We start from the raw sequence: 24,865 nt of genomic DNA on the forward strand, positions 1-24,865 counted from the left end.
AACTGATATCAAGATTGGAAGAGGGAGAGTTAAACCTCACTCCACCTACAGTCAGGTCAAATGGATTAACCAGAGCGCCGTCTCGGTTTATTCCTCAGAGGTGTATCGGTACAGTACAACATGTTCCACTAATGACGAATTGAAATTTATACGCTTGTCGTGTTCGTCGAGTAGGGAGCAGACGTTACCAGAAGACGCTAACGAGCGTGGTATGGTTGGACTCACCGCTACTGCCAGACCGCGTCGCAGCAGCTTAGATATCTTGAAATTAATAGCTCAGCAACGACAGCTGCAACCAATTGTCCTGCCCCCCTGCTATAGCCACTCCTTCCGCTAGACAGCTTAAACGAAGCCAGTGTGAATAGTTGGCCAACGACGGGTGCAGAGATACACGTATGACTGTCGCAGCTTAGTGTGTGCTGCTTGTCTCACCTCACGTTGATAGACTCAAGAGCGGCAGTGAATTCTCGCCGCCTGACCTGTCTCTTAGCTTGTCGCTGCGGGGCGGAGGTGAGTCCAGAATGACAGCACAAGACTGCCGGGTCTCGCATCAGCCGCTTTCCTTTTTTTTTTCTCTCCTTTTTTTTATTTTATTCTGAAGCCCGACTTCGGGTGGCCTGCGCTCCACTCGGTCCCTCTACATTATGTCCCGGTCTTTAACTGAGCGGCCCCGGCTTCGCGATATTTATCTCGCTTTATTTAAATGTTAACGCGTTATTTGTAATATATGCCGCTGAAGAGCATATCTGTTTTGAGAACGCGGACGCTTAACCAGACAACTAATCTGAATTCATTCCAAAAGCGCCACATAAACAACGACGACTACAATGGACTTTTCCTCCGTACAAAAAAAGGACCCACGGTGATTCTCGTTTTTTTTTCCATCCTCGTCTTTCGCCTTCAGAACGGTTTTTGTCCGCTGTGAGATATTGGCCACTTGGTGGAATGTGAAATAATACCGTAAATATGCTAATTCACAGCTTCTTAACTTTTTTCCTGCGTGTATGCGTAACCACTCGTACAACTCCAGAACGCGCATAAAGCCGCCTTCGTAGCCACTTAAATTATTCCCCTGTAGCAATGTGGAGCTCCCGTAACAGATGTACGCTCGGCCACCTGCGTGCCCTACCGCATTCTAAGCAGCCTTTCGGGATGAGAGATATTTCAGGTGCTTTCGCGTCTACTCCCATTTAAAACTCAGTGTTGCAAAAGTGGCTTTACATCACGGCCGTGGACAACCTCAACGAATCTCTATCTCTCTTTCTAAGACACACACACACACACACACACACACGTCAGTAGTATGTATCATAGAGAAGAATATTCTAGACGTTAGCAACTGCGAACCAAGTTAGTTGTATACAGTACGTATGGGAATCCAGACTTTATTTGCGAATTTCGTTTCGTTTTGCCTGAAGATGACAAGCAGAAAACTCGTCGAAACGTTACGACGCGACGCCACGATCCGGCTGATACACCGAGAAGATTTCATCATTGAAGCAAATGGCTAATTCTTAGTGTTCGTCATATTCTTACCTGAAAATGACTGTGCAGTCTTACAGCAATTATATAAAGATGAGCAACATTGGAAATAGGTCACTTTCGCATACCAAACGCGCAGATCGAACCCCAGTAACAGGCACACTTTTAACTCCTCCCAGTCAATATTCAACCACTTTTTGAGCAATCAGACTCCAAAGCAATTCATTCGCAAACTCGGCTTCAACACCATCGTCTGTCGGTGTCTGTTGCACCGGATCTGTAGCCGACTAGTCACGTATAACTTCAAGCAGTTACGAACCGAAAACTTATTTTGAGCGTTGCATTAATTGCTACGATGATGTGTCCTTAAATAGCTCCGATTTCTGGCTGGAGCCAGTTATGGTGACTCAAGAATTTAGAGTCGAATCCAGGTCTGTGTTGGAGGCCGCAGTCTTAGAGACGGAGCACGGTGGAGGCGCCGGCTTCGGAAGTCGTCGACCTCCTGCGGCAGTGGACCTCGCGCCGCGGGGTTGGCAAGCCTGTCGCCGAGGCCCTGGCCGCCGACAATGCTCACCAGCGGCTCAATGCGCCATTGTGCCATTAAGGCGGCGCTTCCTTTTCGCGGCAGATAAGCGCGCCTCGGGGCAAAACCGAGATCTGTGGCCGCCGCATTCAGGCCACGGTCATTGTCTTCTGGCCCTCTGGTCGGCGGGCAGATTCTGCCAAGGACGAGGACCCACTCTCACCGCGGACCCCACCGGCTGATACCGGCGTGGACATCCGGTAGGCGGAGATAAGGGGGAGGGGAAGCAGTTGCTGTTGGCACCCTTGGCTGCAAGATCCAGGCAGGCTTGCGCCATAAATGTGAGAGCAGACCATAAAATTAAATAAGTTTAGGGTGTGACAACCACTATCACAGAACAAATCTTTTTCTGCGAAACTTGGCTTTCTACTGCAGTCTTAGGTTGCACAAAAAGGAAGAGACGATGGCATTTCCTCTGAATGTCAGCAAGTGGACAAGGTTTGACTAAAAGTTTTGGAACCTGATGCGGACAAGTGCGATTCGGGGCCTCAGAGAAATATATCATCACCAGGAAATTAGAGTGGCGAAAGTTATGTTACAACCACACTTTGTAACTGTTGGGAGTGCAGAGAGAAACATTCCTTCAGCCTGGTGATTTCGTGGTATCAACATGTCTGAAGTTCAGTTCTCATTATCATAACTTTTACAGGGAACAATATGAATATATACTCCGTAAGAACAAATTAACGCATTGCAACCGATAGCTGTTTGTAACGCATGGGCTTAGACCTTTACGTCCACTTTTTCTTTTCGTTTGCAAGCTATAGTTCGCGAACATAAGTTTAACAGAATTTCTTTCGTCGTCTGAAGAATAAGTCTTCGAACGAAATCAAATAAAAACGCATATGTTTTAAATCATCAATGAATTATTGGAGTACCAACCCGACGAGCAGTCTTGATTCAAGTTCCTCCTTAACCACTTGATGTGAAAACAGGTATGATTCTGCTAAGTAGTCCCAAGGCACCCTGCGGTCGCAGGTTCGAATCCAGCCTCGGGCATGGGTGTGTGTGGTGTCCTTAGGTTAGTTAGGTTTAAGTAGTTCTACGTTCTAGGGGACTTATGACCTGAGATGTTGAGTCCCATAGTGCTCAGAGCCATTTGAACCCAAGGCACCACTTCAGCCTCCATTTGGGATGTGTTCCTTCTACAAGATCTAAGATTCATATCTCTCTCTTCTTCAGGCCAGACTATGTCTAATATGCTCTGAAACTGAGAATGTTCACAGCAGATAGGCACAGTGGTCCAGAAATATGCAGCGTGAACCATTAGAAAGCGCCGTACCATACTGTGAACTGAGCTCATACTATAAAGTCATGCTGTGAGTGAATGGAAACTGTTATAAAATTTCATCACTACACTTGTTTCCTCCTGTTTGTAAACTCCGTCCCAGCTAATAATATCCGAGCGAACCCTACAACTATATACCGTCAATATGTTTCATACCAAGAGGTGATGCAATACTCGCGTTATTGATGTGCTCTTTTCCTTCGAGCTATTGTCTCTGTTGAGAGAAGTGGCATGTGATAAGCGGGCGACGTTTCACACAAATTAAGAAAGCCAGAAGGCCTTAATCAGTCAGCTAAAGACCCACTGTGCGCCATGAAGAGATTACGAACAAACGCTAAATTGTGTACTGCCAAAAATGACTCGTGTTCAGAACGAGCAACAAGCAAAAATGTCCATCTTCATTAATTATATAAAGCCCGCAAACACATTTTTCAAAAAGAACTTTCTGCTTGCTTCTTGGAGTTAAAGCGGTGTTTCCTGGAGGAACCGATAATAATTAGTGTCTGAAGATGGCTTATCAACGTCGAAACAATCACGGTGAGTACGAAGGCGAATCTACATTTACCTTACGAATTTCTAGTACGTACTGAAGATGAAACTTCCTGGCAGATTAAAACTGTGTGCCGGACAGAGACTCGAACTCGAGACCTTTGCCTTTCGCGGGCCTCTACCAACTGTGCTACCCAAGCACGACTCACGCCCCATCCTCACAGCTTCACTTCTGCCAGTACCGTCCAAACTTATCAGAAGCTCTCCTGCGAACCTTGCAGAACTAGCACTCCTGAAAGAAAGGATGTTGCGGAGACATGGCTTAGCCACAGCCTAGGAGATGTTTCCAGAAAGAGATTTTCACTCTGCAGCGGGGCCTGCGCTGATATGAAACTTCCTGGCAGATTAAAACTGTGTGCCGAACCGAGACTCGAACTCGAGACGTTTGCCTTTCGCGGGCAAGTGCTCTACCAAAGATGCTGCGTGGTAAAGGATTGAATTGGATCGCAGAGGTACTAGATGACAGAACCTCATTGATTGACGACGAACTGATGGGGCAGCAACGCACTATACTCATATATATATATATATATATATATATATATATATATATATATATATATATCCGTTTCCTTGGACGTACTCTGTCAATGACGGTAAAGGGACAGTGTGTGTCATGTGACTCTTCGATACTACATTTCTTCTAGCAAGTAGTACTGTTATGACGCTAATTAGTTGGTTAAAACGCAGTAATTGTTGGAGTTGTAGAAAACTGTACTCTAAGCATACAGACATAAAGGAATAGAACACATTATTTTACATGTTTATTCCTGCATCACTGCAATGGTTCGCCTGAGAACAGGGGGTTTGCATTCAAAACATAACTTATTACGGAAAGGTCCCAATATTTTACTCCTAATTTCTTAACTTACCAACATATGGACCTACTCCGTTTTTTTTTAAATGGAATGGTCTGTTTTCCTTTTTCAATTTCCCGTAAAGACCGTGCTGTACAGACGATAATGTTGGCAGTCGAACTTGTGGGGGAATACAATTAGCCACGAAATGTGAGAGCCAGTGTGAGGTCGATGTCTGAGGGGACAGTACAGTTTGAGCTCAGCTACGGTACGTTTACACTGCAATGGTGGTGAAGCTGCGCAGCATCAATGGGAATGTAGCACATTTACCGGCTGTTTTGTCGCACCAAGGTTATCCGCGTGTTGATCAGTGGCTGCCGACTTAATGGGACGGATCCATCTCTCGGAAGCAAACCCCCTCTTATTAGGGGCGCAGCGAGGTATAGCTTTACAGGTCTGGTGAGAAATTTCATCTGCCGGCGCGTGGGGGCGTCGTAGGGGCGGGGGTGGACGGGCAGCAGGTGTCGGGATGCTTCCCGCAGCACAGGCGGCCGCCCGCCCGCCGATGTGTAACAGATAGGGGGCTGTAATTTGAAGGGCCGGATTACCTGGGCCGCGCATCGGCGGGAACGAACCGTTTCTTCTCACGCTGCCAGTCGCGCATCGTGATGCGTTTCAGCGCGCCGTGTAAACGGCCCGCTATGCTGTAGCACTGTCGAAAGCCGCCACGCTATACGCCACCTCAGCCGCCAGCAAACAACTTGTTTTCACGTAATTAAAACTTCAGTACAACATGCGTCATCTCGCAACACCCTCTGCATGATGTACTGCAGGTTCTCTGTGGACTTCAACAAACACGCCGTCAACGGCCTTGCCGCAGTGGATACACCGGCTCCCGTGAGATCACCGAAGCTAAGCGCTGTCGGGTGTGGCCGGCACTTGGATGGGTGACCATCCAAGCCGCCACGCGCTGTTGCCATTTTTCGGGGTGCACTCAGCCTCGTGATGCCAATTGAGAAGCTACTCGACCGACTAGTAGCGGCTCCCGTCAAAGAAAACCATCGTAACGACCGGGAGAGCGGTGTGCTGACAACACACCCCTCCTATCCGCATCCTCCACTGAGGATGACACGGCGGTCGGATGGTCCCGATGGGCCACTTGTGACCTGAAGACGGAGTGCTCAACGAACATGCCGCACAGGGGGCCAGAAGCCTGAAAACCTGGCCAAATTTTCAAAATTGCTCCAATATGATCGATAGTGGGTGTAGTGGGATATCTGGGCCTTCTCATAACGATTTTTGTACCAAAATTGAAAAATTAAAAATGGCGGACCCAATATGGTGCAAAGAATCAGGAAAAATTTAATGAAGCCGACAAAAAAATGGTTTCAGTGAGCATCAATTATTTTAATTGTGAACTTTGTTGCAAAATTCCCTCTACTTCTGTCATATTACAGAAAATAAATATTAGTAACTAGAACTCAAAGTTTCGTTAGTCTTCTTAATCTTCTTCCTCTTATGCTTCTTCTTCTTTATCTTCATTTTCTTCTTCATATTCTTCCTCGCCGATATTTGTAACCTCTTTGTCACGTACAGCATCTGATTACTCGTAATGATCTACAGGCTGTACCAAGCTTCCGACGACAAAGTTTTCACTTTACTCGGATATGGTTTCCGCAAAGAACGAATATAATAGGGACTGATCTTTGCCAGAAGCCTCCAGAATACTTCCTCCATATTTTTTGCGCGAGAATAATTTCCGGCAAAACTTATGCAATATTGCGTTATTAACTTGTTTGTTGAAACCAGACAGCTGATTGATGAAAGTGTAGAAGCAGTTATTTCAGATCCGTGTATCAGCAGTCTAAGGGCTCCCGTTGGCATGTTGTACCGTGAGTATTCTTTGATGTAATGCCTGACTCTTGCAGTGGTGGGGCTACGAAACGGCATTTTGCAACTGTCGCTTAAAAAGTGGCTCAGTGCCAGGGCTCCAGTTGGTAGCTGGATTTGAAGGCTCATTCGCGACAATAACAGTACATACTTAAGGATGGAATGAAAAAGATGGCGTAATGCCGTGGAATCTAAAATTATCTTTTTTTTCCGCTAGCGTTTCGCAATTTTCTTACTTGCATTCCATTAAGAAGTTAATTGACAAAACCCAGTTGTTAATGAATAATTAAATAAACTTTCGCAATTAAGTACATACCTTCTGGAGTAGCTTCAATTAAAAAAAGAGTTGGTCTGATTTTGATGAAAAACATTTTTGATTCGAACCACACAGTACGTTTCCACCCGGCTAACTCGGCGCTCGGCTCACAAATAAAAGCCGCGTTGGACGTGAAATTCAACCTTCGAAAGACCGGTATGTATTACTCCAACTCGAAACTTTTTATTAAATTTATGGCCGCTTTTACGGGATTCTGACCTAATGTCTGCCGCTGTATTTCATGCACGTAAAGCGTAAAACTGGATTGGTTTAAAGATAGTGAGTAGATAATAAAATAGGGCAATATTCTAAGATGGAATGTACGAATGTCTTGTAAGCAGTCTCATTTATAGACTGACTGCATTTTCGCCGCATCCTGGCATCCTGCCAGTATATCGAAGTCTGTCACCTACTCGAGACGCTCGTGAGGTCCAGTTGCCTTCGATGTATTCATTTGAAGACGAATCTGGACTGCTCAGAGATGACGCAATGCACGCAGAATTTTCTTCCTCTGTGAAGTAATTTTTAGACAAAAGCCCTGACACACTTTGATCACTATCATCTATCGGTTGCAGTTATGTTGTGAACTTATTGTAGACCTAGGTGTGTTTCCTAAGACAGTTTCGAACGATACATTGGTTCCGTTAAAGGAAACTGACGCGGAAAATGTTTCATGCACCATAAGACAGACCCTGGTTGCGGAAGACGTAACTTGGTTCCTCTATCTTAACGTTCATGAGATGTTTTCCGGGCCGGTTTTAAGTCGCCCGACCTCTACGCACAAACACATCACTTCGTGATATCCTGCACTCCTGAATATGGTCATTCTCTGTAGCCTGCATCACGCCAGGATTTCTTCCTACATCACACAGTCGTGTCTAGCCGGCCACGGTGGTCTCGCGGTTCTAGGCGCGCAGTCCGGAACCGCGCGACTGCTATGGTCACAGGTTCGAATCCTGCCTCGGGCATGGATGTGTGTGATGTCCTTAGGTTAGTTAGGTTTAAGTAGTTCTAAGTTCTAGGGGACTGATGACCACAGCTGTTAAGTCCCATAGTGCTCAGAGCCATTTGAACCATTTGAACATTTGAACAGTCGTGTGTACGACAGAGTCACTACACACCTCAAGCTATCGGGGATAGTCCATATAAAAGTTCCGTAACAATCTTTTGACCACAAAGTTCCACCTGATTAACAATATCCATCATATTTTATAACAATATGTAGTTCGTGCACGTGTTTCTAGAGCAGTCATTAGCGCAGTGGCGACAAAAATACGCCCGCTGCCTGGTAGAATAGAAGCCGCGCGCCAGCGGGTGAGTCACCGTTGCCCACACCGCCAAGTGTGTGTTTTGCAACAACAACACAGCGTTATGCAAATGCAAAACAAGTCGCGCCGTGACAAGAGCTCGCCGTTGCCGGCGATAGAAATCACTTGTGGCGCGGCTGTAACCGCCGGAGGCAGTTGGCCTGCAGCGCCTCTCCCGCCAATCGCGGAGCAGCGCAGCAAAAATTGAGCCGATGGCCAGTTGGGGCAATTAGTGGCGCGGCGCGGCGGCTGTCCTTGCTCGTTTGTTTTTCCCCCGTCCTCCTTCGCTGTCTTTCTGTCTCTCCCCCCCCCCCCCCCTCCCCTCCTCACCGCCTCTCTCTCTGTCCCCGCCACGTTTTCTTCCGCGGCGCCGTTCCTCACGTTGCACAATTGCTGAGAACGCAGCCCAGCTGTGATGCTGCGCGACGTCACACGGTTTTCATCGTTCCGCTTAAACGAGCAGAACAAAAAAAGGCGAGAGAGGAGCCGGCCGCGCCGTTCCGCCTCACCCCCTCCCTTCCCCTAGCCCACCCCCACCCCCTGCGCATTCCTGGGGCAATCAGCGGCGCTGGAGACGCCCATCCTAATAATAGGACAATGTACGTCTCTGACGTCAGCAGGCCGGCGTCGCCGGCGCTCACCTTTGCTGTAATCGCCCCCCTGCAGGGTGTCTGTAATGGCGCCGCTCTCGATCGTATTACTTCGGTGTCGCCGACCGTCTAAAACAGAGCGCAAACTCTCAAATCGCTGACGGAAGAATCGTGATATGCAAAAGTTAGATCTTCTAGGCTCTCAGGTCGCATCATGACGCTCTTCAAGTTCCTTCTTAACAGCCGACGTTTCGTCCTCTCTGCTGAGATTATCTTCAGGATATAACAGCTAAGTTCGACACCTAAAGATCCTGAAGAAGTTCCCAGTAGAGGGATCGAAACGTCGAATATTGAAGAGGAATGTGAAGCGGCCTAACAACCTAATTCGCCTTATTTTCAAGTCCAGGAGGTTGTCCGCCCCCATAGCACAATGATCAACGTGTCTGGCTATTATGTGGAGCACCTCAGATAATTCAGCTTACTGCCAGCGATTTTTCCTTGGCGTGAGGACTGGTGTGGGGTGCACTCAGCCTCTTAAGCCCAATTTGGCAGCTACGTCGATGAGAAGCAGCGGCTCATAGACCTCGAAAGCCGACAGCGATTCGAAAGTCGGTGTGTGGACCCCGGTGCTCCTCCATAACGCATCCAATAACGCGAGCGTCAGAGGACGACAAAGCGGTCATTCGCTCCCAAAAAAAAATGGTTCAAATTGCTCCGAGCACTATGGGACTCTACTTCTGGGGTCATCAGTCCCCTAGAACTGAGAACTACTTAAACCTAACTAACCTAAGGACATGGCACACATCCATGCCCGCGGCAGGATTCGAACCTGCGACCGTAGCTGACGCGCGGTTCCAGACTGTAGCGCCTAGAACCGCTCGGCCACTCCGGCCGGCAGTCGCTCCCAACTGGCCCACCAGGAGTTTTGTTTATTTGCTTACTTGCCATGGGCTTGGAACACTTGAGCGGAAGGAAACATCTTTGGACAGACATTCCTTTGCGGAACCAACGAATGTCATAGCAAAGAAACTAATTGTGCCGACAAACTGATCTGTATGTTAGGTCGAGGTCTAGGAGAGTGATAGTTCGTTTCTGAACGAATGTGAAAGTAAAAGACTAGATATGGTGTCTGAGGGTCTGTATCTTACCCCGAGAGCTAGGATATGTTGGAATGTGACAGTTTGGTTGGAATTTGGCGAAACCAACTAATTTTTAGGCAAAATACTACCTGGAGTGTCTTGGGCTACGGAGAAATGTCAACACATTCCATCTCCAAACAACAAATGCCATGTCTGCTGCCGGCCGGTGTGGCCGAGCGGTCCTAGGCGCTTCAGTCTGGAACCGTGCGACCGCCACGGTCGCAGGTTCGAATCCTGCCTTGGGCATGGATGTGTGTGATGCTCTTAGGTTAGTTAGGTTTAAGTAGTTCTAAGCTCCAGGGGACTGATGACCTCAGATGTTAAGTCCCATAGTGCTCAGAGCCATTTGAACCATTTTGAATCACCGAAGTTCTTGCCCGGTTTGCCTTACAATCATACATGCGTGTGGTATGATTTACAATGAATACCCTCAATTTTGCACAATTTTGGTAAACATTTTTGGAAAGCAGTGATCAATTAATTGTTATATTTTGACTAAAGTTCAGTCTTGATCACTCATGTATGTTTTAATGATATAGGTAACCGGTTTCGGTTCTTTCTACAGAACCATCATCAGACCTATGGCTCCCTTAGGATGGTAGGCGGAGCTCTCCTCACTGCTACGCAGTCGACTGCGTAGCAGTAAGGAGAGCACCGCCTACCATCCTAAGGGAGCCATAGGTCTGATGATGGTTCTGTAGAAAGAACCGAAACCGGTTACCTATATCATTAAAACATACATGAGTGATCAAGACTGAACTTTAGTCAAAAAAAAAAAAAACCCTCAATTTTCCTCAGAAATATCCCCAACGTAAAGACTAAAAATAAACTGGCACTTCTAATGGAATCTGCATGTGCTACATATATGCCTACTAGCTTTCACAGTAATAAAGTCTTGTTAAATACAAAAAATCCCTCGAACTCAACAAAGAACGTATCCGTTTCAGAATTCTCCCGCAGATACAACAAACTTAATGAAATTATTCTGTCTATCCCGAAGTGCAATTGGTAGCATGTCGCACAAGTTACAGTGAAACTAAGAACTGCCACTGAGTACCGCAACTCAGAATTTCGTACCAAATAATACAAAATATTGAAACGAATTATTGTAGCTAATTTGTCGATTGATGTAATATTTCCGCCTCGAATTAGAGTCATCTTGATGAAAGGTTTATACAACCTTCCTTCGTTTCTGGGTTCGCCAAAGAAACATGAACAGATTGAATGTGTACCAATATATCTCTCAAAAAAGTACATTAGCCCTGGACGTACCTTTAAAAGGAAGGTGCGTCGTTTCAAGCGGGACATGTTTTATACGAGTGCTTTGCAGAAAACATTGGAATACTCTTTGCCAGTTGGCAGGGAGACGGACGAAAACAAAAGGTTTTTCTTTCCCTAAGTAAACAGTCATGGAACTGATTGAATGTAGGTGCACGAGGTGACCAGCAAATTCTTGCGTTGCAGTCATAATAAAAAAAAAATGGTTCAAATGGCTCTGAGCACTATGGAACTCAACATCTTAGGTCATAAGTCCCCTAGAACTTAGAACTACTTAAACCTAACTAACCTAAGGACATCACACACACCCATGCCCGAGGCAGGATTCGAACCTGCGACCGTAGCAGTCCCGCGGTTCCGAACTGCAGCGCCAGAACCGCTAGACCACCGCGGCCGGCTGTCATAATCCACTTGTCAAATAACAACGAATAAAAATCATAACAGCAATAACCTACTGGTTTGAAAATGCACGTGACGTATAAAGGAGCGTGCCAACTAGCTCTTAGACGTCCTAATCAGGTTTTTTTGACGACTATGCTTGTAAATAAAGGTTCCCGTCAGACTTCTGTGACTTTAAAGTTCTCAGCGGAAAGAATAAATGCCTTAATGCATATCTGAAAAGTGGCCATGCGTTCACAAACGCACATAGCTCTAAAAGTGTAATAGAGCTTTTAGTTAATAGTAATAAAGAGACGCATTTGCTTGTCACGGTTCAGGAAATTAACACCCATCCAGAAGAGGAAGGAAAACAAGGCTGACGTCAGTGCTATTAGGTGAGAGCACGCATGCAAGAAGTGGGTTGCGCGCTCTACCTTGGTGGACGTAAAAGGGGTCGGACGGGTTTACGCGTTTGCCTATCACGCTGCCGTAATGACGCCTGTTGCAGAAACACTCGCTTGTCTTAGTACCGGGTAGAACATACGGTATAAAAAGAACTCTGACTGCGCAAATAATTTATATAAGAAGGGCAGTAATGAGCTGACTCCGAATGATGGATATAGTCGTGGAAAGTCACACAGAGAGAAAAAAGAACATGGTTTTTGCGATAGATCGGTCAGTGAAATACGGCTTTGAATCGTACAGTGTAAGAGGTCTTTTTTCGCCATCTATAGTCTGAAGTGCTTTATATACTACAGTGTCACATTTCCCTTGAAGTACATTGTTGTGTGCGTGAACATCTAACTTCAATGTCAATTTCAGTTAGCTGCACAACGCGTTATTGGAACAATGAAGGTAGAAACCAGACTTACCTCTCGAGCTGTGCCTATTTCGCCTCTTAATACCACAGACATGCAGCCAGTCTTCTAACCCTCCACCCTGCCTTCACACACGCACAAACACACACACACACACACACACACACACACACACACACACACACACACATTTTCTTGTCATCGAACATGCACGCACAAGACATGTATATAACAGATAAATCATTTTAGATAATCATTTCAACTAAAATTTTTGCATTCCCAATGGTGAATTTTTCAATCTTTTACTTTCCTGTTTTACTCATGATAGGATACAGGTTAACTAATATAGCGTATGTATATGGGGTTTATATGGGGAAAGGCTTGTTCAACTAAACTCAGTATGTGGTGGAAACCACGAAAATATGTCATGGTACATATGATAACATGGTTACATTTATAAAATTGTGAACAGTAATTAAAGATTACCTGCTATTATTCGATCACAGAATTACTTACTAAAATACCTTCTTCTGATTTTTAAACGCTCTTCGTAGAAGTGGACTGTAATTTCCAACATTTTTCTGGAGTTTGTGACCAATTTCATTAATTAGCAAGATGGTGAGAATCGAACTTTAATTTCAGTTGGAAACGCAAAATTTGGAGTAAAAGTTTATAACGTAATTAAGTCAGACTCTGCTTCTAAAAGCGTTCACGACGTCTGCCGTTCTAAAAGCAGTCTAGAACGGAAGAGTGGTTTCGATGAACCCGATTTTAAGAAAGGGCGCTCCGATATTGGGGAACTAAATTATAAACTCGTCCTTCGCACGCGCAGCCGAAATCAACGTGTCTGTAGCAACCCAGCTGCTTTCTGGAGCTGAGGAAAGAGTAATGTTCGTTGTGGAAGGAGCTTCTATCTGTCGTGAGGTCGGTTTGCAGGACTGTCACCGACGAATACTTGAAAAATTAAAATATGGATACCCAACAGCTAAAGTGTTGCCACAACACCTGAATATTGCACAGTAAGTCTTACCACGAAATAAGTGACTCCGGCAGTAAAATATATCGTTACGAAACTGTTCTCGGTGTGGCCGTGCGGTTCTGGACACTACAGTCTCGAACCACGCGACCGCTTCGGTTGCAGGATCGAATCCTGCCTCGGGCATGGATGCGTGTGACGTCCTTAGGTTAGTTAGGTTTAAGTAGTTCTAAGTTCTAGGGGACTGATGACCATAGATGTTAAGTCCCATAGTGCTCAGAGCCATCTGAAACTGTTTTCATGATGAAACTGGAAGATTACCTACTAAACGATGCGTAAATAAAATATACCTTGTGTTGTGTCGGGTATTTGTCAGGACGTTCGGAGCAATTTCTGCTATGTTATCGTTCGGTAATAGCACTTAGTATGCATTTATACTAGCGTCAGTAAGTCCCCTCACATTCCTGTGGATTGATTCGCAGGACTGTTATGGCACAATGTACGCACTGTTAAAATGGTCTGCAAACTTCCGTTTGTGACAACTTGCTGTTTGCAACTGGTCTGATTCTACTGAACGCACCGAGCGGGGTGCATTGGGAAAACAATGGACCGGCATTCCGGAGCACGTCGCTTCAAATTTCTATCCGGTTATCCAAAATGAATATTTCCGTGATTTTCCTACTTCGTTTGAGGCGAATGCCCGAGTTGGTTCCTTCGAAAGGGTGACGACGATTTCCTTTCCCATCCTTCCCGATTCCGAGATGGTGCTCTGCCTCTCATGATGGGGCTTTAAGCTGTAATCTCTCCTCTTGATTTTGGTGGAAACAGAATGGGGAATCCTATACGTGCTGTCTTTTGTGCACAGCGAATGCACTGCCGTGTATTGCCCCATGATAGAGTATTTACGACATTCACATGTCTCCCACTGTTATTTTCGAATTTATGTAACTAAATGGCTAAAATGGTCACACAAGCCCTGTTACAGATTGTCTTTCGAACGGCTTTCAAGAGCGACAAAACTTTGATATTCAGTGTTGCGTATAATTACAGACGAAATTTAAAATGCTTTCAAAATCTACTCTTTAAGAGGTATGATCTTCCTTATTTCAGTCAGAAACCGTGTATGTGTCTTGGGACTGCGTAACTGGCATTGCGCAAATTACCCCGACTGCCCTAGCATTAGTTAATTTCAATAAATCTAATAACTGACTTCTAATTCCCTGTAGATACCATATGCATTGCTATTGTTCAGTGAGCAAAGAAATAGTACAACATTGATAATGCTATCAGGTATAGGAGTTCGTTTTCGTCTACATGCAATATTATCCAGAGGAGTGTTGTGTATTTACAAAATAGTTACTTGAACTGCTATGTTTGTTTAGCTGTGTCACTGTGTGTATTGTGTATTGAACCGGGAACCTAGAAACGACGGAGAGGCTTCGTCCCCAGTGGTTCACAATGCCACAACAGGCCACAGCAGTCCGTCCACCCCACCGCCACTCCACACCGAACGAAGGTTATTGTGCGGTTCCGCCCACGGTGGATCTCCCCCTCCCCGGGAACGTCTCATACCAGACGAGTGTAGCCCCAGTGTTTGCGCGGTAGAGTAATTATGGTGTGAGACTGTCATAGAGCCCAAGGGAGGATAGTTTAATGAAAGCGAAATATAATTTTCTGCTTGTTTTATATATGTTTAAGAGTACAAAAGCATACTTTTTTTGGAAATTTCTTTTGTTCATAATTGGATAACAGTTACGGTTTATTTAATTTAATGAGAGGTGCCGTATATTCATCCATTATTTGAGAGTGGGAGCAGTTAACCGCTTACAATAGACATCGCACATAATTTCAAACGTTTACGGGATTATTGGTCGCTGTCCACTAAATAATGAAAGGGAAAGGGGTTATCGCTTACTACATTTTCACCGTTCATGTTGTAAAACGCCAGTATCAGGCATGAAAGTTTAATTTATTATTTCTTTACTACTATGTCCATTCACAATACATTTAGCAGACGGTAAAAATGTATGACGCTGAAAATGGCCTCAAAATTGTAGTTCGAGAGATATGAAGTCAGAAACGTCAAGGTGTGTGAGAAATTAGCTGTTTCCGTAGTTGTAAGTTCGATTCATTAAAGGATCGTTTGTGGGGAGAGCGGCTGGGGGTTACTGGTGAACGAAATAGGACGTATGAATGGTTTTGTGGACCAATAACTGCTACCATGTTTGCGCGCAAAGGATGACTCGAATGAAGCAAAGAAAAAAGAGTTAACGGCTGGAATCCACTAAGATTAGGAGTTTGCTTGTGATGTTTCGCGCTATAAAATACGAGTGGTCTGTAGATTCCCAACGAGTCCGGGCAATGGAAGACGCGCGCACCTGCCACGTACGAGCGGGGGAGGGGGAGTGGCGGAAGCGCTGAAGTACGGCGCCAGTGTGCTGCCTGCGCTCCTGCCGTGTCGTAATTTCGAGATGAGTCAATGCCAGGAATACGACCGCGACGCGCCGCAATTAAAATTAACGAGCCCAGTGCGGCGCGGCACGTGTCTGACCAAGGCAGGAGCCACAAGACAGAGTGTTGCGCGCCACCGCACCAATATTGGCAGTTTCTCGCGGGTGGAAGGCGCCGCCGCCCATATACGGCCACAGCTTCCGTCTCCCGATGCCTTTCAAGACTTTTAATTTCCAGTTCGGAGGCAAAGCGGCAAGTTGGCCGAGTGATATAGTGGCCGCTGTACCGCACCGTTGCGCCATCTGGTCCCCTCACCTCTGAATGTACGCCACACGTTACGTCTTACGCCGTCGCATCGTATGCGTTTTATATAGACTTATTGTTACGATCGAGTCTTGAATGTCGACTGCGTCACCGCTGCTCTCATTCTTTTCTTATCGTGTAGTATAATAGCGTTTAGGGAACGTTAAACAAAGCTTATGCACGGTCCTTTAGCGATAGAGCGCAACGCGTAGGTATACATCTGACTCTGTTTTTCACAGGCCACCTTACGGATTGTTGCGGAAGGTACTTACGAAACCACTCTGATTCTGACGTAAAAAGAGACAATATTTGCAACTAAAATGGATGTTTATTTAGTCGGTGACCGGTTTTGGGCTATACCCATTCTCAAACCATCCAGTGTTTGCTAAGTAAAATGCCCGTCTTTAAAATAACAGTACATGAAGTGGGTACATGTGTGTAAGGTCCCAACTAATATTCGTTTAACTTCTTGACCCTTCAGTCCACCTGATTTTCAAATGGTTCAAACGGCTCTGAGCACTATGCGACTTAACTTCTGAAGTCATCAGTCGCCTAGAACCTAGAACTAATTAAACCTAACTAACCTAAGGACATCACACACATCCATGCCCGAGGCAGGATTCGAACCTGCGACCGTACCGGTCGCTCGGTTCCAGACTGTAGCGCCTAGAACCGCACGGCCACTCCGGCCGGCCCTGAGTTTCAACATTCTTCTATCGCACCACATCTCAAACGCTTCGAAGTATCTACTTTTCCTTTTTTCTCACAGTCCGTATTTCTGTGTCAAACAATGCTGTGCTCGAGACGTATATTCTAAAAAATTTCTTCTTCACATTAAAGGTAACGTTTAACACTAGCACACCTCTCTCGGCCAGGAATGCCTGCGCCAGTCTCCTACTTATGTCCTCCTTATTTCGTCCGTCGTTTGTTATTTTCCTTCCAATGTAGCGGAATTCCTTCATCTTCTTCGTGGCACCCCAGTTTTCACGTTAAGTTTATCGATAATCTCATTTCTCCTACTCCTCATTAGTTAACTTTCAATCCGCATTCTTAGACTGTTCATTCCATTCAACACGTCTTGTAAATCTTTTTAACTTTCACTGAGGATAGCAGAGTCATCAACGAATCTTATTACTGTTATCCTCTCATCCTGAATTTTAATCTCACTCATTAAGCTTTCTTTTCTAACAATCTTTGCTTATTCGAAGAATAGTTTGAACAGCAGAAGCTAAAGACTACGATCCTGTCTTACAACCTTTTTAATTCGATAATTTGATTCTCGCTGTTTCAGTCTTATTGTTCCTCGTTGCATCTTGTGCGTATCATATACACTGAAGTGCCAAAGAAACTGGTATAGGCATGATTGAAATACAGAGACATGTACACAGGCAGAATATGGCGCTGCGGTCGGCAACGCCTATATAAGACAGCAAGTCTCTGGCGGAGTTGTTAGAAAGGTTGCTGCTGCTTCAATAGCATGTTATGACGATTTAAGTGAGTTTGAACGTGGTTTTATAGTCGGCGCACGAGCGATGGGACACATCAACGAGGTAACGATGCAGTGCGGGTTTTCCCGTACGACCAATTCACGAGTGAACCGTGAATATCAGGGATCCGGTAAAACATCAAATCTCCGAGATCGCTGCGGCCGGAAAAAGATTCTGCAAGAACGGGACCAACGACGACTGAAGAGAATCGTTCAACGTGACGGAAGTGCAACCCTTCCGTGAATTGCTGCAGATTTCATTGCTGGGCCATCAGCAAGTGTCAGCGTGCGAACCATTCAACGAAACATCGTCGATATGGGCTTTCGGAGCCGAAGGCCCACCCGTGTACCCTTCGTGGCTGCACGACACAGAGCTTTACGCCTCGTCTGGGTCCGTCGACACCGACATTGGACTGTTGATGACTGGAATTATGTTGCCTAGACGGACGAGTCTCGCTTCAAATTATATCGAGCGGATGGACGTGTACGGGTATGGAGCCAACCACATGAATCCATGGAACCTGCATGTCAGCAGAGGACTGTTCAAGCTGGAGGAGGCTCTGTAATGGTGTCGGGCGTGTGCAGTTGGAGTGATATGCGATCCCTGATACGTCTAGATACGACTCTGACAGGTGACAAGTACGTAAGCACCCTGTCTGATCACCTGCATCCATGCATGTTCATTGTGCATTCCGACGGACTTGGGCAATTCCAGCAGGACAGTCCGGCACCCCACACGTCCAGAATTGCTACAGAGTGGCTCCAGGAACGCTCTTCTCAGTTTAAACACTCCACAAAAATTCCCAGACAAAAACATTATTGAGCATATCTGGGATGCCTTGGAACCGTGCTGTTCATGAGTGATTTCCACCACTGGTACTCTTACGGATTTCTAGACAGCGCTGCAAGGTTCGTGGTGTCCGTCCCCTCCAGCACTACTTCAGACATAGGTCTAGTCCATGCCACGTCGTGATGCGGCACTTCTGTGTACTCTACACGACATTAGGCAGGCGTACCAGTTTCTTTGGCTCTTCAGTGTATATTCGTCTTGGCTCCTTTGAAGTATAGTTTGAATAGCTGAAGCCAAAGACCACTTCCCTGTCTCACAACCTTTTTTAAATCGAGAACTTGATTCTTGCTGTTTCAGTCTTATCGTTACTTCTTTCATCTTGCGCATATCATATCCGCCATTCTGTTCAGTTTACACCTATTTTTGTCAGAAGTTCGGACATCTTTTATCGTTTTAGTTTGTGGAACATCATCTACAGCGCTCTTACGAGGACGCGGCTAACAAAAAAAATGGCTCTGAGCACTATGGGACTTAACTTCTAAGGTCATCAGACCCCTAGAACTTAGAACTACTTAAACCTAACTAACCTAAGGACATCACACACATCCATGCCGGAGGCAGGATTCGAACCTGCGACCGTAGCGGCCGCGCGGTTCCAGACTGTAGCGCCTTTAACCGCTTGGCCACCACGGCCGGCACGCGGCTAACATTTTGTCCTTTGAGCGCAGCTGTACACACACGGCCGGCCCTGGACGTGCCCTGGGCTGAGCTCCCTGCGGAGTTTACGCGCTGCTGTTGAAGCGACAGACCTGCCCGTTGTCTGGGACGGCCGGCTGCGCGCCTTGTTGCGAATGCGTCGCAGCCGAACTCGCCGACTGATGGCTGGACAATCAAGGGCGCCCACCCTGCGTCATGCCTCGCGTCACGTCACGTCACGTCACGTCACGTCACGGGCCGACCGCTCCAATCTATTCTGATCGCTGGGGCCGCGCCGCGGGTCAGCGGGCCGCGCCGCGCCGATGTCCCAACCAGCACTCGGCTCCCTTGACTCCTCATCAGCTTCTCCACCCAACTCTCACCTGATCAGTCTTTCGATTATTCCGCCACTGGACATTGCACATCACACAGTCACCCGTTGAGGTTGAAGAGACTTCTCGATCGCGAAATGCGTATTCTCAGTCCCCCAAATGCGCCAGTTTTGCTTGTTGACGAACCCGTCCAAATGAAGTGGACTTCGTCGCTAAACCAAACCATACATGCGCATACTAATTCCCATCAGGGCCCGCGGTCAACCGTGCAGTTTGAACGTCCTAACGCAAACCGTTCAGAAATTATGACGATTGAATTTCATTGTTGTTGTGGTCTTCAGTTCAAACACTGGTTTTATACAGTTTTCCATGCTACTCTACCCTGTGCAAATTTGTTCATCTCCGAATGACTATTGCAACCTACATCTTTCTGAGTCTGCTTAGTGTATTCATTCCTTTGTCTCCCTCTACGATTTTTACCCTCCACGCTTCCCTCCAGTACTAAATTGATGATCCCTTGATGCTTCAGAACGTGTCCTACCCTTCTTCTAGTCAAGTTGTGCCACAAATTCCTCTTCTCCCCAATTCTGTTCAGTACCTTCTCATTAGCTACGTGATCTAGCAACCTAATCTTCACCATTCTTCTCTAACACCACATTTCGAAAGCCTCTGTTCTCTTCTTGTCCATTTATCGTCCCATGTTTCACTTCCATTGATTTCTACACTCCATACAAATTACAGAAAAGACTTCCTGACACTTGAATCTATACTCGATCTTAACAAATTTCTCTTCTTCAGAAACGCTTTTCTTGCCATGGCCAGTCCTTATGTCCTTTCCACTTCGACCATCATGTTATTTTGCTCCCCAAATAGCAAAACTCATCTGCTAGTTTAAGTGTCACATTTCGTGATCTAGTTCCCTGAGCATCACCTGATTTAATTCGGTTACTTTCCATTATCCTCGATTTGCTTTTGTTGATGTTCATCTTATATCCTCTCGAAAGAATTCCGTCCAGCTGCTCTTCCAGGTCCTTTGCTGTCTCTGACAGAATTACAATGTCATCGGCAAACCTCAAAGTTTTTATTTCATCACTTTGGCTTTTGATTCCTACTCCAAATTTATCTTTTGTTTCCTTTACTGCTTGCTCAATATACAGATTGAATAACGTGGGGGACAGGATACAACCCTTTCTCACTCTCTTCCCAACCACTGCTTCCCTTTCATGCCCCTCGACTCTTATAACTGCCATCTGGTTTCTGTACAAATTGTAAATAGTCTTTTGCTCCCTGTATTTGATCCCTGCCACCTTCAGAATTTGACAGATAACATTCCAGTCAACACTGTCGAAAGCTTTCTCTAAGTCTACAAATGCTAGAAACGTAGATTTGCTTTCCTTAATTTATCTTCTAAGATAAGTCCTAGGGTCAGTATTGCTTCGCGTGCTCCGACATTTCTGCGGAATCCAAACTGATCTTCCCTGTGGTGGTCGGCTTCTACCAGTTTTTCCATTCGTCTAAACAATTCGTGTTAGTATTTTGCAACTGTGACTTATTAAACTGATAGTTCGGTAATTTTCACAGCTGTCAACACCTGCTTACTTTGGGAATGGGATTATTATGTTCTTCTTGAACTCTGAGGGTCATACATTTTGCTCACTAGATGGTACAGTTTCCTCATTATTTAATATAGTTCAATAATTGTCATCGTGTATGTAAATGTAGATTTTCAGACAGATGGTTTTTTTTTTACTGTAGTTGGTGTCTCAGTGCTTTCTGAGTTGCTAATGGTGTGCCGTTCCGTTTGTGTGTTGCAGACGCGTGTGGCCTGTCGGACGTGGCGCACATCGAGGGCCTGCAGGAGAAGTCGCAGTGCGCGCTCGAGGAGTACTGCCGCACGCAGTACCCTAACCAGCCGACGCGCTTCGGCAAGCTGCTGCTGCGCCTTCCCTCGCTGCGGACGGTCAGCTCGCAGGTGATCGAGCAGCTGTTCTTCGTGCGGCTGGTGGGCAAGACGCCCATCGAGACGCTGATCCGGGACATGCTGCTGAGCGGCAGCAGCTTCAGCTGGCCCTACATGTCCACCATGTGACACAGCGTCTGGCGGCAGCTGGCCTCGGCCTAGCCCCCCTGCTGCTGGCGCTGAGATCACGCTGAGGAGCCGACGGAAGCCGGCGGAGCGGCCGCCCGTGCTGACGTCACTGCGGACCCGCCGCGCGCGCTCAGGCCGAGCGTCCACCACCGGTGCCGGGACGCTGGGTGCGCTGGAGGGACGCCGTCGTGGCATCGCTGTGGCCTCCGTGGGTCAGCGTGGGGACGCAGTGAGCTCGCGAGCTGTAGCCGCGACTAACCGGTGGTCTAGCTTCCAGTATCCTTCCGTAAGGACGACGTCGGCAACTGCTGTAACTACTGTTCTAGTGATCATCCCCATTACTGGCAACTCATTGGTTCCTATACTTGTCCGTACACCAAAGCGTGATCTCCCCTTCTTCTCAGTGAATTTAAAAGTAATGCTTTGGAAAAAACATTCTTCAATCATTGTTTCCATTACTACCGCAACATTTTCCACAATGTAGCTAACAAAATCTTTTTAAATGTCTCATACCTTAGTCATCTGTTTACGTTGCTATAGTATTTTATTGACTGCGCTATTAATTTGTTCTCCTACACTAAGAGAATAAGTAGCATTACCGCGGAAGATATATTTTGGGATGTTCGGCAGAACTGACTATTTCCGTTTCTCTTTCAATTACACGTTCTTTCAACTGCCGACCTAGTCGTCTTTGTCTGGTGCTGCGAGCGATGATCTCAGGTGTGCTCACTGTTCCTCTCACTTGTATTTTTCTGGTCGGAGTGCAAGCGGCAGCACCTCACGAAGGCCACTAGCTCGGCCGTCGAAATATTGCTTACAAAAATAGAATTGTTAACCCCCGGGAATGTATCTTCCGTCTACTAAATCGTGCCAGTCTAGAGACAACATTGTATCGGATGTTCTGACATTAAATATAGCTACATGTCACCTATTTTTGATACCCATCTCTGTAATGTTATTCAGTAGTGCATCACATAAAATGAAACACAAACATTTGTTAAAAAAGTAATCCAGATTCCTGTCACTATTGCCTTTTATTGGATCGTGCTGGTGTCCAAGCCTGTGAAATTCATTTTCGGTTTAAGTTTGCAGGCAATGTGTTCTTAAGCTCATAGAGTGAATACCTCCCAAGTACAAAATAATTAGCGAGTACTTAAAAGAAGCAACGCGGCACAGAAAGTTTGTTTTTTTGGGAAATATAGTTAAATACTCGCTCCGTGGGTGTACTTATGCAACGCTATCAAATACAAAACAACAAAAGAAAAAGATTCCTTAACCTAAAGCTTAATTCTGAAAGTTTGAACTGCACATGTTTACTCTCATTAGTGCCAGATTCCAATATTTTTCGATTTTATAAAATTTTCTGCAGGATCGCACTTTACACAGAATGTGACGTATTACTAAATTTACTCATCACATTACTTTTTAGTTTTGTATGGCATTTCGTTGCGGTCGCGTGTTGAATGTACTTAATATTGCAGGATCATAAATGCGTTTCTTCTAATGAAATGACAATGGATTCTTTTAATTTTGGTGTGGGTTAGTGAAAAAATTTAAAAGCACAAAGGGTGCAACTCAAGAAACTGGCTCGTATGTAGTACAAATCCATGTACTATCACTTTGTTACAGTAAGTTGTTTTTCATCGTTTTCTGATTCTGCTAGTGGGGCGCCATTCGGTCGTTCATGTTTTTGTTGCCAAATGCTTTAAGAATGCATGGTATATTTTTGACATGCCTTTCCCTAGTCCTGTGCGGAAGAGATACGGAAGTCTAAGTGTAGAAGCAGTTACCCATTCGCTAGTTCATGACAATAGAGGCCATTCAGAGGTACCACTGCAACAACAGTGCCATTGAAAAAAAGATATTTTATAAACTATGAGCTCGCAGAGGGTACATGAAAGTCGCAACGGATGCAACAACGATTGTAATTACCCCCTAAGCTTAAAAAAGAATCGATGATATGTGATATTGAAAAGCTACGATATAATGCGCATCGGTGCATTGCATACTTAATTAAAAACATTTAGTTTTAAAACATACTTTCCTTTTTATAAAAACCCAAAAATCAAAAAACAGTACAGGTTGTATAAAATTATATAGAATAACCATATAAGCGAAGTGTTTTTATGTGTAAATAAGTGGTACTTGATAGACTATGTGAATTATAATAGAGATCTTCCCAATCAAATATAATATATGTATAACAAATATTTGGGCCAGTCACAGTTTCATGTGAGTCTCCATGAAGTGAAGTTCATTGAGTAGCGTGGATGTTGTTTACCTTTTACGGAAAATAATATGTTCTTAAGTTGTAAATACTGTAGTTTCTTTTTGGAAACAAAAACCGGCGAAAAACAGTGACTGAAAAAAATGTGTGTGTGTGTGTGTGCTTGTATGACATTACAAGCACCATTCAGATGAAAATTGGTATATTATCAGATTGTGATACAAAGAGAGCATTCAGATTCATAAATTATTATTCATCCCTGAATTCGATTTTCTACAAGGTCATGAACATTTTTACTCTTGTACAGTGATACTAGTTGTACAGTATAAAAAAATAAATGTTACTCAGAAAACTTTTGGTACTTGTTTTTCTTTAATGATACTTTCTCCTCATTTCACAATCCTGTCTCTAATTCAGTAAAGTGAATGCAGTAATTAAGCAAATTGGAATATAAGAAAGCTGAGGGTAACATGGGGACAACAAATCGTTCAATATTACTTTTTTTTCATCATGTTGCTACAGCGGGAATGGGAGCTCCATTTCAAAAAAAAATTAATTAACTGTTTTGGACTGACCTTAAGAAGTATTTTGCTATTCAGGAAACACCGACATTATTTATTTTCACTAAAATGAAATCAGTCGTCAGCTGCACAAAATTTTTGATTTCACTTTACTGGTTTCAGCAGATTAATGTTTCACGTTAAGAAGTCTGATGCAGGCTTAAACCATAAGGTAAGATGATGTCAAATAATGATCGGACGATAAAGACGCCTTAAAAAGATTATGTAAGAAAGTATAAAAAGGCTTGTTAAGAACAAACCTGTAATAGCTGAACATCAAACAAGTATAAAATGTTTATTAAAATCTAATACAATGTAGTTGAGCATGAGAAAAATCATATACCTTCGTTTTTAATAATAACATTGCGACACACTGCATGAATTACATAGCCTATGCCAGGGCCGGCCAGAAATTCTGCACGCGTGCGGTGCTCCTGCACATGTGCAACTTCCGGGTCACAGCGTGCACGCCGCAGCCGTCAGCGTTCATGTAGTGCATGTTTCTACGCACAGATGTCGCTTTATCGACTTGCTGGGATA

At 45.1% G+C, this 24,865-nt stretch overlaps 1 protein-coding gene across 1 annotated transcript in view; it reads left to right on the plus strand.

Moving 5' to 3' along the window:
- The window catches only part of LOC126094662 (steroid receptor seven-up, isoforms B/C), a 527,180-nt gene extending 503,058 nt beyond the window's left edge, over positions 1 to 24,122 (plus strand). Inside the window, exon 5 of the mRNA XM_049909169.1 lies at positions 21,264 to 24,122. Within this exon, the coding sequence (XP_049765126.1) occupies positions 21,264 to 21,538 (275 nt within the window). The 3' untranslated portion in view covers positions 21,539 to 24,122. The remainder of the gene's footprint in view (positions 1 to 21,263) is intronic.
- Positions 24,123 to 24,865: the final 743 nt, after the last annotated feature.

Source organism: Schistocerca cancellata, chromosome 8 (genome assembly GCF_023864275.1).
Source record: "Schistocerca cancellata isolate TAMUIC-IGC-003103 chromosome 8, iqSchCanc2.1, whole genome shotgun sequence".
Classification (NCBI taxonomy): Eukaryota; Metazoa; Arthropoda; class Insecta; order Orthoptera; family Acrididae; genus Schistocerca; species Schistocerca cancellata.